Source organism: Pristiophorus japonicus, chromosome 8, assembly GCF_044704955.1.
Source record: "Pristiophorus japonicus isolate sPriJap1 chromosome 8, sPriJap1.hap1, whole genome shotgun sequence".
In the NCBI taxonomy this organism is placed as follows: Eukaryota; Metazoa; Chordata; class Chondrichthyes; family Pristiophoridae; genus Pristiophorus; species Pristiophorus japonicus.
Window position 1 is genome coordinate 240,868,610 of NC_091984.1, and position 13,233 is coordinate 240,881,842.

At 43.2% G+C, this 13,233-nt stretch overlaps 1 protein-coding gene across 4 annotated transcripts in view; it reads right to left on the reverse strand.

Moving 5' to 3' along the window:
* sbno1 (strawberry notch homolog 1 (Drosophila)) overlaps positions 1-13,233 on the reverse strand; it is a 100,184-nt gene that overhangs the window by 46,736 nt on the left and 40,215 nt on the right. For all 4 annotated transcript variants that reach the window (XM_070888162.1, XM_070888165.1, XM_070888161.1 and 1 more), the window contains 4 exons: positions 8,959-9,094; positions 8,185-8,290; positions 7,452-7,605; positions 5,416-5,598 (listed from right to left, as the gene is read on the reverse strand). In XM_070888162.1, coding sequence (XP_070744263.1) covers positions 5,416-5,598; positions 7,452-7,605; positions 8,185-8,290; positions 8,959-9,094 — 579 coding nt within the window. The remainder of the gene's footprint in view (positions 1-5,415; positions 5,599-7,451; positions 7,606-8,184; positions 8,291-8,958; positions 9,095-13,233) is intronic.

Genomic DNA, 13,233 nt, shown 5'->3' on the forward strand with positions numbered 1-13,233 from the left:
GTGGTGTATTTGGATTTCCAGAAGGCATTCGATAAGGTGCCACACAAGAGATTACTGCACAAGATAAAAGCTCACAGGGTTGGGGGTAATATATTAGCATGGATAGAGAATTGGCTAACTAACAGAAAGTCGGCATAAATGGGTCATTTTCCGGTTGGCAAACAGTAACTAGTGGGGTGCCGCAGGGATTGGCGCTGGGGCCTCAACTATTTACAATCTATATTAATGACTTGGATGAAGGGACCGAATGTAATGTAGCCAAGTTTGCTGATGATACAAAGATGGGTAGGAAAGCAAATTATGAGGAGGACACAAAAATCTGCAAAGGGATAGAGACAGGCTAAGTGAGTGGGCAAAAATTTGTCAGATGGAGTATAATGTGGGAAAATGTGAGGTTATCCATTTAGGCAGAAATAACAGAAAAGCAAATTATAATTTAAATGGAGACAAATTGCAAAGTGCTGCAGTACAGAGGGACCTGGGGATCCTTGTGCATGAAACACAAAAGGTTAGTATGCAGGTACAGCAAGTAATCAGGAAGGCAAATGAAATGTTGGTCTTTATTGCAAGGGGGATAGAGTATAAAAGCAGAGAAGTCCTGCTACAACTATACAGGGTTTTGGTGAGGCCACACCTGGAGTACTACATACAATTTTGGTCTCCGTATTTAAGGAGGATATACTTGCATTGGAGGCTGTTCAGAGAAGGTTCACTAGGTTGATTTCAGAGATGAGGGGTTTGATTTATGAGGATAGGTTAAGTAGGTTGTGCCTATACACACTGGAATTCAAAAGAATGAGAGGTGACTTTATCGAAACACGCAAGATATAATGAGGGAGCTCGACAAGATGGATGCAGAGGAGATATTTCCACTCAGGGGAAACTAAAACTAAAACTAGGGGACAGTCTTAGAATAAGGAGCCGCCCATTTAAAATGGAGGTGAGGAGAAATTTCTTCTTTCAGAGGATTGTAAATCTATGCAATTCTCTAGCCGAGAGCTGGGGAGGCTGGGTCATTGAATATATTTAAGGCGGAGATAGACAGACTTTTGAGCGATAAGGGAGTAAAGGGATATGGGGAGCGGGCGGGGAAGTGGAGCCGAGTCCATGATCAGATCAGCCATGATCTTATTGAATGGCGGAGCAGGCTTGAGGGGCCAAATAGCCTACTCCTGCTCCTATTAGTGCTCTGATTCAACCCAAGTTGTGACAAATGAAAGATCATTGGAATATAAAAGCTGATGAAATCCAATCCAGTGCAGACCAGAATGACACAAAGCGCCATGATGCACGAATGGCCCAAGTATACTCATACTACAATTCTGAAGGGTGTGAATAATACCATCTTTTATTACAGGCAAGGCAAAGAACAGGCAGAGATGGCACAAGCTCCTTGATAAATTTTGAATAGGTGGTCCATCATTGTGGACAAACACCTCAACAAAGTCACCTAGTAACCACAGCCTATCCCGGCTGAGATTCCTACAAGGTGAGTGAAGCCATCACAATGAAGCTTCACGACCAGAAGGGCCCCTTGCAGTGATCTGGAGGTGTAGTTGCCGGGCTGTCACTGAATAGCTATGCAGACTCTTCAAAACACGAGGCAACATGCTGCATAGAGAAGGCCAGTTGAAAATGACTGACCACAATGTATTCAAGCACTGTAAAGCCACGTGTTAGTTTGAAGACCGTATCCACAGGTGTGTCTGTGCTGGCTCTTGCTAGAGAAATCCAAAACGAATCCTATTCCTCCATCTCGCCCTGTGGCCTTGCAACTTTCTCTGCATCAACTACTCACTCAATTTTCTCTCAAAAGAGCATTGGTCCATGACTCAACCACCACTTGTAGCAAAGCATTTCATTCTTCAATGTGAGAAGAAATGTCTTCTAACCTCTACCCCCTCTATTAGTAACAATTTTAAAGTGATGACCCCTCACCCACAACTCCCCAAAGATATATATATTTTTTTTAAATCTAAACTTTTCAGAATTTAAAAAATATTCAACCAATCTTCTCAGCCATTTCTGCTCTTGTGGAATACTCCAGCAGAAATCCTGGAACTAAGACGTGTAAACTGAAAATAACATGCTCTTATAAATTATTCCGTTTTCTTTAAAACCAGTCTCCAGAAATTCTTCAACCCCCAAACCAAATTCAACCCCATTTCTAGTGCACCACAATGAAAACTTGCTAGATCATCATCATCATAGGCAGTCCCTCGGAATCGAGGAAGACTTGCTTCCATTCCTGAAGTGAGTTCTCTGATGGCTGAACAACCCAATACGAGAGCCACAGACTCTCACAGGTGGGACAGATATTCGCCGAGGGAAGGGGTGTGTGGGACTGGTTTACCGCATGCTCCTTCTGCTGCCTGCACTTGACCTCTTCACGCTTTCGGCGTTGAGATTCGAAGAGCTCCACGCCCTCCCTGATTCACTTTCTCCACCAAGGCCGGTCTTCGGCCAAGGGCTCCCAGGTGTCAGGTGATGTCGCACTTTTTCAGGGAGGCTTTGAGGGTGTCCTTTTAACGTTTCCTCTGCCCACCTTTGGCTCGTTTGCCGTGAAGGAGCTCCATATAGAGCATTTGCTTAGGGAGTCTCATGACTGCATGCGAACTATGTGGCCTGTCCAGCGAAACTGATCGAGTGTGGTCAGTACTTCAAATGCTGGGGATGTTAGCCTGGTCGAGGACACTGATGTTGGTGCGCCTGTCCTCCCAGGGGATTTACAGGATCTTGCAGAGACATCGTTGGTGATAGATCTCCAGCAACTTGGTGTCTTCTGTACATCGTCCATGCCTCTGATCCATACAGGAGGGCGGGTATTACTACAGCCCTGTAGACCATGAGCTTGGTGGTAGATTTGGGGGCCTGGTCTTCGAACACTTTTTTCCTCAGGCAGCCAAAGGCTGCACTGGCACACTGGAGGTGGTGTTGACTCTCCGCATCAATGTCTGCTCTTGTTGACAAGAGGCTCCCGAGGTATGAGAAATCGTCCACGTTGTCGAGGGCCGTGCCATGGATCTTAATGACTGGGGATAGTGCTGTGCGGCGAGGACAGGCTGCTGGAGGACCTTTGTCTTACAGATGTTAAGCGTAAGGCCCATGCTTTCATATGCCTCAGTGAATACATCAACTATATCCTGGAGTTCAGCCTCAGAATGTGCGCAGACGCACGCGTCGTCTGCGTACTGTAGCTCAACGACAGAGGTTGGGGTGATCTTGGACCTGGCCTGGAGGCAGCGAAGGTTAAACAGCTTCCCACTGGTTCTGTAGTTTAGTTCCACTCCAGCGGGGGAGCTTGTTGACTGTGAGGTGGAGCATGGCTGCAAGGAAGAGTGAAAAGAGGGTTTGAGTGATGACACAGCCTTGTTTGACCCCGGTCCGGACATGGATTGGGTCTGTAATGTATGGATCCGTTGGCAAGGATCACAGCCTGCATGTCGTCGTGGAGCAGGCGAAGGATGTTGACAAACTTTTAGGGGCATCCGAAACGGAGGAGGACGCTCCATTGACACTGTCAACCGTGAGAGTCTAAGGTCTTTGTAAGATCGAAAAAGGCCATGTATAAGGGCTGGCGCTGCTCCCTGCATTTTTCCTGCAGCTGTCACGCTGCAAAGATAATGTCCGTTGTGCCCGTAGGGTACGAAATCTGCAGTGTGATTCCGGGAGGAGCTTCTCGGCTACAGGGAGAAGACGGTTGAGAGCTCTAGGGACAACATTCCCAGTGACTGATAGCAGGGAGATTCCACTGTAGTTGCCGCAGTCGGACTTGTCCCCCTTTTTTTTTTTAAAAAAAGAACCCAGTGGGCAAGTCACATTTCAAGCCTGTTTTTATATCAAAAATGCAACACTAATGGACATTTTACAGTACTGTTACTGACAGTTACAGCTGAGGAGTGCTTTTGCTGGATTACATTTGCTACATTTTATTTTGTATAACCTGCAGCACTTTCAGCTTTACTTAAACTATGGATGCAGAGGTCATCTGTGGCAATAACATTCTTCCGTACTCGAGGCTTGCTCTCCCTAGTAAGGTTAAAAAAGAACTGTCCACAGCCTTTAAGCTCACATTAAGCTCGCAGTTAGTGTCTTCTCTCGTTGAAGGTAAAACGGATGCCTAAATATAGTGAGATAATTAAGAAAAAGACCAGTCTATTTTAATTCATCTTAAATTCACGCCATTTCAGCATACACTAGTTTCTTAAGAATACTAGGATTTCCACTACTCTATCTGGAAGTTGCATCATGTCTACAGCACAGAAACAGGCAATTTCAACCCAACTGGTCCAGGCCAGTGTTTATGCTCCAGAGCCTCCTCCCACCCACATCAGCATATCCTTCTATTCCTTTCGCCCTCATGCACTGATCTAGCTTCTCCTTAAATAAGAACATAAGAAATATGAGGAGTAGGCCCCTTGAGCCTGCTCTGCCAGTTAAGGGATATACTTGCATTGGAGGCAGTTCAGAGGAAGTTCACTAGGTTGATTCTTAAATGAAAGGGTTGACTTATGAAGAAAGGTTGAGAAGGTTAGGCCTATACTCATTGGAGTTTAGAAGAATGAGAGGTGATCTTATTGAAACATATGATACTGAGGGGACTTGACAGGGTAGATGCAGAGAGGATGTTTCCATTCGTGGGGGAATTTAGAACAAGGGGGCATAGTTTAAGAATAAGGGGTCGCCCATTTATAACTGAGATGAGGAGGAATTTATTTTCTGAGGGTCGTAAATCTGTGGAATTCTCTGCCCCAGAGAGCTGTGGAGGCTGGGTCAGTTAATATATTTAAGGAGGAGATAGACAGATTTTTGAACAATAAGGGAGTGAAGGGTTATGGGGAGCAGGCAGGCAAGTGGAGCTGAGCCCAAGATCAGATCAGCCAAATGGCCTACTCCTGCTCCTATTCCTTATATTCTTATGTTCAATAAGAACATGGCGGATCATCGACCTCAATTCCACTCTCCCACCCGATCTCCATTTCCCTTGATTGCCCTAAACTCTAAAAGTCTATCTATCTCTGCCTTGAATATATTCAGAGACTCAGCATCCACAGCCCTCTGCAGCAGAGAATTCCAAAGATTCACAATCCTCAGTGAAGAAACTCCTCCTCATCTCAGCCTTAAATGGCCTACCCCTTATCCTGAGACTGTGCCCCCTAGTTTTAGACACTCCAACCAGGGAAAAATGTATCTATGCTAATTACTTCAACCACTCCCTATGGTAGCAAGTTCCGCATTCTCACCACTCTCTGGGTAAAGAAGTTTCTCCTGAACTCCCTATTGGATTTATTGGTAACTATCGCATATTTATGACCTAGAGTTCCATTCCACACATTGATCGCAGCATGCAAGGAAGAATTTTCTGACATCAGTCCTATATGTGTCATTCATTAGCTTGAACCAGTGTCCCCTTACCTTTCCATTTTTGATCTCCTCCCGGGCAAGTTGTACTATTCTCCTAACTTTGGAAGCGATGCAGAGATATTTGAAAAACCTCTGATGTGCCGACCAGAATTGTCCCCACATGGACTTCTTCATCCGCTGCTCTGCATCAATCAGCTCCGCTGACATCTGAAATTTCTCCCTGGCTTCCACCCACTGAAAAGAAAAAGTCAGCTTTTCTAAACTTTGACAATTCAAGACCGTTTCATTCTTTTTTTAAATCCTCACGTTCCACTCCTCTACCCAAAAGTCAGATACACAGAACACATGCCCAGTAGATACAGCAATAATTAATTCCTCTCTGCAAAGAGCTCGGTAAATATCTGGTTGTAAACAGGATTAAAGGTTACACAGCATAGTTATAAACACTGCAGCAGCTCCAGGCAGCCTACCACTGCAAACAGGGACCCACATCCTCATAACAAATGATAAAAAAATTCTTGGGACATGGTTATTATGTTGCTGGCATCTTGGGGAGCGACGTCAAGGAGGAAACACAGAGTGGGTCACCTGCCATCGAATACTGTGGATATAGTGATGGCATGTGGTGTCAGCCTGAGCTCTGTGGTAGCATGCTCACCTCAGGCAGAAGGTTGTGGGTTCAAGTTCCACTCTGGCTGACAATCTAGAGCAGCACTGAGGGAGTACAGCATTGTCGGAGATGCTGACTTTCAGACAAGATGTTAAACCAGGGCACTGTCTGCCCTCAGGTGGATATAAAGACTCTAGGGCACTATTCAAAGAGTAAGGAAGTTCTCCCAATATTTATGCTTCAACCATCACTAAAAAAAAACAGATTATCTGATCATTATCACATTGCTGTTTATGGGAGCTTGATGTGTGCAATTTGACTACTGTGTTTCCTTCATTACCGTGACAACACTTCAAAAGTATTTCACTGGCTGCAAAGCGTTTTGGGGTGTCTTGAGGTTGTGAAAGGCGCTGTAGAAATTAAGAGTCCTTGCCTTTTCTTTATACACTGTAGAGGGTGGTGATGATCGATTGTTAAAATGTAAATGTCTTCTCGGGGCAGGTTTCGAGACAATTTGATTAACTCAAATGCCCCCAGACAGCTTGATTAGCTCCAATATCCAAACTGGCCTTTTAGAGATTGAACCCACCCCTTTTCTTGCAGCCCTATTCTCAGACCCAACATTCACCGTAAAAATCCCAAACTTGGTTAAAACTCGTAGATTTCTTCCATGGGGGGGGGAGGGAGCGGTTCCACGAACTTTGGAATCTTGCAACACGCACCACAGTTTTGATGAATTACTTTTGCATTTACACAGAACTTTCTAAAGAAGATGAATATGTAGGGATACAGGATACAATTTTATATTATCTGTGGAAGCAGAAACTAGTGCCTTGCTGTTCCACGCTTTATGCATGAAATTCAGGAGTAGTGCTTACCATCAGCTCTGCTCCCTGCACTAAGGCTGCTAATAGTTGGCTTGATACTACTATACCCCAATGCACCCGATCCCAGGCTCCCAATAAATCTTGGAGGATCACAGAAGTCAGCAAGTTTTTAAGATTCATCCAACGCTCATCTTCGAATTTGAGACTGGTCTAACTGATCAGCTCCAAACTTCAGCACCGAGCAAGACTCCTATCATGAAAGGAGATAATCAGAAGATGAGGGGGGGTATTCGGTTCAAATGTGGCGGGGGGGGTGGGGGGGATGTATTCGGTTCAAATGTTGGGTCAATTAAAATCGTTTACAGGCAACCTATTGCTACAGCATTGATTTTTCACCTCCCTCACACTATGGAGCAGGAATTTATGACCATGTATGGAAACCACCAATGCAGTCAAGATCTAAAATCAGCAGCTTCAAAGTACAAACCAAACGCTACTGAATGGACTTTGGCCGTTTAAACTTATATTTTCACAACAGCTGCTAAAGAACCTTTTTATATGAACAAAGTGGTGACTGTGGGCCACAGCAGTTTCCGTTCCTATTTTCACATGCATCCAATGAAACGTCTGAAGTTTACACAATGCCTTACCAGTTTAACCGCTTTATTATACATCTTGATGTAATCTTGACTGAGGGGGACTTCTTCAATTTTGAAGGTTACTCCAGAAAAGCTCAGTTGTCTTGCTATGTACATTCCCCTTAGCTTCATATCCATGGCAACGATTTCCATTGCCCCAACACCTCTAATTTATTAAAGAAAAAAATTAAACAAAATCATTGCATGCACATATTCCTAGTCATTGTATAATAACTGTATCACGCACAAAATAAATAGGCATGTGTGAAAATATAGCTGTTATTTGAGAATTCTGTTCAGAAGTAACAGAATTCCAAGACGGAGTACAGACTGTTATGATTCAAGTTCACACTTTCGTTCATTAGAAAGGGGGTTACCGATCTCACTGGGCTGCTATGAGGCGCCGTCTAGGAGGAGCTAGGCATTTTCCCGCAAAACACAAACAGGAATTGGAGACCTTATCTCCACATTCCCCTCCCAAGGCAACTTTATGGCACTGGCAGCAGAAAGAGCAGCCAAGATCAGCTCAGCAGAGATGGACTCCATGGAGATCGTTTCTTGCACTCCCCTCCCTCCAGTAATTACTTAGACATGAAGCTGCTCTGACATTTTTTACAACCTATTTAATTCAGAGTTTAAAAAAACATTGGGGAACAGCTGTTGCAGCTCATCATGGAATTCATACAAATGTGAAATTGGAAACTGTATTGTTTAACTATTTTGCCGATAGTGGATCTTATTTTACCTCCTTTCCACAGCTTGAATAAAATCATTGAATTCCTTGAAGGGTGTACCCTCACCCCAGATTCCAAGTCGATTCATATAAGCCATGTTGCGTGGTTCCGATGCACCTATTTTGAAGGACGACAGTTTATTGAAGTGCAATAGAAGAATCCACTGTTCAAAAGTCCAAAAGATGCTCCAGAATTCCAACAAAAAGGAACTGCTACACTGTTAACGGAACACTGATGTGCCACGCCCTGAAGTGCGAAGTAGTTTCACAGAAAAACACTCCAACATTCCTGCACTATTTTTTCTAAAGTGCAATGGAGAGAAGGGTCTGTCAGTGTATTATTATAATTTACATTTACAGTTAAATGAAACATAGGAATAGGAGTAGGCCATTCAGCCTCTCGAACCTGTTCTCCCATTCAATTAGATCCTGTCTGATCTGTAGCTGAACTCCATCTTGCAGTCTCAGTTCTGTAACTCTTAATATCCTTGCCTAACAAAAATCCATCAACCTCTTGAAATGTTTCATTGACCCAGTCTCAAAAGCTTTTTTTTTTTGGGTGGGGGTGGGGGGGGGCGGGTGAAAGAGTACCAGATTACTGCTACCATTTGTGTGAAGTGCTTCTTGACAAACAGCCTAGCTCTAATTTTAAGGTTTTGCCCCCTTGGTCTGGATTCCCCGGAGGTAAGAATTTCTCTATCTATCTATCTATCAACGCCTTTAATCATCTTAAACACACTAATGAGATCACCCCTTATTCAATCAACCATAATGCAGTTTGTATACCTGTAGCACTGGCATACACCACCCTGGCCTTTGGCAATTTGTTCTGCAGTTCCAGCACAGCCAGACCGGTTTTTGTAGGTTTCGAGGAACCAACTGGAGACAAGTTCTTAGCTTTGTGGCATTCGTCAAACACTATCTGAAATAATTCAGTCAAGGGCATTTTTAAATATTTGTACCACAAGTAGCACGTGACCATGCAGCTTGAGGCAACTATAATGAGGATTCATTTTATGGTTGAGGACCAAGTGCTGAAACAGTTTCACTATGGTACCAACAGCAACTCAAAGGCTTCTTACAGCTTTCTGTAATTCCAGCAAATTCACCATGAAAGATGGTAATAAACTGCAGCTGAACGTCTGCAGCGCCCAGACAGAAGGAATGTATGAAGCTTCAATAGTGTTCTGAGCAGATGTCTTAGATTCACACACACACTGGTGAGGTGCTGCAGCTCCAATTGCCGAATTCTACTCCACCAGACTACCAGCATTTATGTAGTGCCCTTAACATGTGCTGCATAGAGATGCAAGGAAGACAATTAACATCAAGCCAAATGGAGAAGATCTTAGGTTGGATGACGAAAGGCATGGCCAAAGAGGTGGGTTTTAAGGAGAGACGTGGGTAGAGTTGGGGAAGAATTTACGAGAATAGGGTCTCGGCAGCTGAAGGAGACAGCAGAGTGGCGCACAAGAGGTGTGAGGCAGATGATGGAATGTTTAATGGTGAGGGAAGCTGGGGAAGATTAGGAGAGGGGGAACGGAAAGGCCATGAAGAGATTAAAGCACAGGATGAGAATTTTAAATTGGAAGCGTTGCGGTAAAGGGCATGCAGGACTTTGCATGAGCTAAGATACAGGCAGCAGAGAGCGTGTACGACAGACACAGGAGGACCTGAACGGCAGTGGCGGATAAAGAGAGCGGAGAGGAGAAGGCGGATCAGAGCGGGAGGTGGAGGTTAAAGAGAGCCGAACAGAGAGTTAAAAAAAAACAGAAAACAAGGAGTGATGTCAGCAGGTAGGTGATTGGTTGGAGAGTATTACAGCTCTTGTGCTCTCCCGGTTAGGTAAGTGGATTAAATTCAGAACTGGGAGTGTATTAATTACTATAACTTTATTGAATTAATAATTTAAACTAAACTAATTAATTAAAACTACAAAAAGTACAAATAATTATTTGAATAAATACTGTAATTATATATAAACAAAATAAGGTTGATAGAGATGGTAGTGTATCATAACCAACATGTGGAAGTTGGTAGAGAGCAATGAGATCCCAAGCAACCACATCTGCGGTAAATGCCTGCAGCTCAAAGAATTTCAGCTCTTGTTGTTGAGCTGGAGTCCGAGCTGTAGGGATCGCGATGCATCAGGGAGGGCGAGATTACCTGGACACTTTGCTCCAGGAGGCAATCACATCCCTTAGGTTAAGCAGTACTTTAGAGCGTCAATTGTCAGAGACACGAAGGTGTGACTGCAAGTCAGGAAGATATGGGAACCCAAAATATAATGATGGAGGAGCCTCAGCCCTTGATCCTGTTCAACAGGTCCGAGGAACTTGCTGCCTGTATGGATGGGAACAAGGACCGCAGGGAGGATGGGCAAAATGACCACAGCACCGTGGTACAGGGGGGCCATTCAAGTGGGGGGGGGGGGGGGGTAAAAAGGAATGTGGTACTGGTAGGCGACAGTAGTCAGGAGGTAAGACAGATCCTGTTGTCATAGTCCACGCAGGAACCAATGACATAGGTAAAACCAGGAATGAGTTTCTGCTGAGTGAGTTTGACGAGCTAGAATCCAAATTAAAAAGCAGAACCTCAAAAGGTAATAATCTCTGAATTGTTACTTGAGCCGCGCGCAAATTAGCATAGAGACAAACAGATTAGAAGCTTAAATGCGTGGCTTAAAGAGTGGTGTTGGATGAAGCGGTTTCAGTGTATGGGGCACTGGCACCAGTAATGGGGAAAGAGGGAACTGCTCCGTTGGGACGGGCTCTACTTAAACCAGGCTGGGACCAACAACCTGGTGAACCGAATAACTATGGCAGCAAACAGGGCTTTAAACTAATGAAGTGGGGGTGGGAGAATTCAGGAAAGAGTAAATTTAAAAGCAGCAATAGAAATTTCAAGGCTCTAGAGCAGAGTAGAGCTTTGGGTAAAAATAAGCAGAGTGGATCAGGAAAAGACAGAGTAGCAAAGGTAATAAGGCATCAGCGACTAAGGTGACATCAGGGAAGTACAGAAATAAGTCAAAGCTAAACGTACTACATCTGAATGCGCGAAGCAGTCGCAACAAAATAGATGAATAGCAGAGAAATTAATACATTTGATCGAATAGCAATTACGGAGACATGGTTGCAAAGTGGCCACGATGGGAACTAAATATTCCAGGATACTTAACTTTTAGAAGAGATAGGCAAAATGGAAAAGGAGGGAGAGATAGCCCTGATAATAAAGAATGGGATAAAGATAGTAGAGAGAAAGGATCTTGTTTCCGAAAATCAAGCATTGTAGTAGAATTAGCTTTGAGTGGAGCTCAGAAACAGCAAGGGACAGAAAACATTGGTGGGAGTTGTTTATAGGCTACCAAACAGTAGTAATATGTAGGGCAGAGTATATAAATCAGGAAATTAGAGGTGCATGGAACATGGGTAATAGAGTAATCATGGGGGACTTTAATCTAAATATAGACTGGGCAAACCAAATTTGCAGTAGTATACAAGATACGTTTCTAGATCAGTATGTTGAGGAACCAACAAGGGAACAAGCTATTTTAAATCTAGTATTGTGCAATGAGAAAGAGTTAATTAATAACTTTGTAGTAAAGGGGCCTTTAGGAAAGTGTGCCGATTCTTTTATATTGAGTTTGAAAATGATTTAATTAAATCCGAAACTAGGGTCTTAAATCTAAACAAAGCAAACTACGTAGGTATGAGGGGCGAGTTGCCTAAGGTAGATTGCAAAACTCAATTAAAAGGTATGACGGTAGACAAGCAATGGATAGCATTTTAAAAAATTAGTACATAATTTACAACAAATATACGTTCCTATAATGTTGCCAAAAAACCCCACATGATAAGTGGCCCAACCGTGGCTAACACGGGAAGTTAAAAATAGTATTAGATCAAAGGAAAAGGCTTATAATGTTGCCAAAAATATTAAGCCTCAGGATTAGGAGTATTTTTGAATTCAGCAAAGGAGGACCAAGAAATTGATTAAGAAAGGGAAAATAGAATACGAGAGTAAAGGAGCGAGACATCAAAACAGACTGCAACAGCTTCTATAGGAATGAAAAAGGAAAAGATTAGCGCAAGTAAATATAGATCCTTTACAGGCTGAGACAGTAGAAATTATAATGGGGAAGAGGAAATGGCAGAGAAATTAAATAAATACTGTGTGTTTATCTTCACAGAAGACGACGCAGAAAACTTGCCGGAATTTATGGAGAACCGAGGGTCCAGCGAGAATTAGGAAATTAAAGAAATTAGTATTTGTAAAAATACCACTGGAGAAATTAATGGAACTGAAAGCTGATAAATCCCCTGGACCGAATAGCCTATATCCTAGGGTTTTGAAAGAGGTGGCTGTAGAGATAGTGGATGTATTGGTTGTCATCTTCCAAAATTCTATAGATTCTAGAACGGCTTCCGCAGACTGGAAGGTAGAAAATGTAACCCCACGATTTAAGAAAGGAGGGAGAGAGAAACTGATAAAACTACAGGTCAGTTAGCCTGACATCAGTAGTAGGGAAAATGCTAGAATCTATTATTAAGGAAGTGGTAACAGGGCACTCAGAAAATAATAGGATTGGGCAGAGTCAACAGGAATTTATGAAAGGGAAATCATGTTTGACAAATCTGATTTGGCTGAGGGGACCAAATGCAATATATCCAAGTTTGCTGATACAAAGCTAGGTGTGAGGAGGATTCAAGGAGACTTCAAGGGGATATAGATAGGCTAAGTGAGTCGGCAAGAACATGGCAAATGGAATATAATGTGGATAAATGTGAAGTTATCCACTTTGGTAGGAAAAATAGAAAAGCAGAGTATTTATTTTTAAATGGTGAGTAATTGGGAAATGTTGGTGTTCAGAGGGACCCGAGTGTCCTTGTGCATGAATCACAAAGTTAATATGCAGGTACAGCAAGAAATGGTATGTTGGCCTTTATTACAAGAGTATTTGAGTACAAGAGTAAGGACGTCTTACTGCAATCATAATAGGGCCCTGGTGAGACCACACCTGGAGTATTGTGTACAGTTTTGGTCTCCTTACCCAAGGAAGGA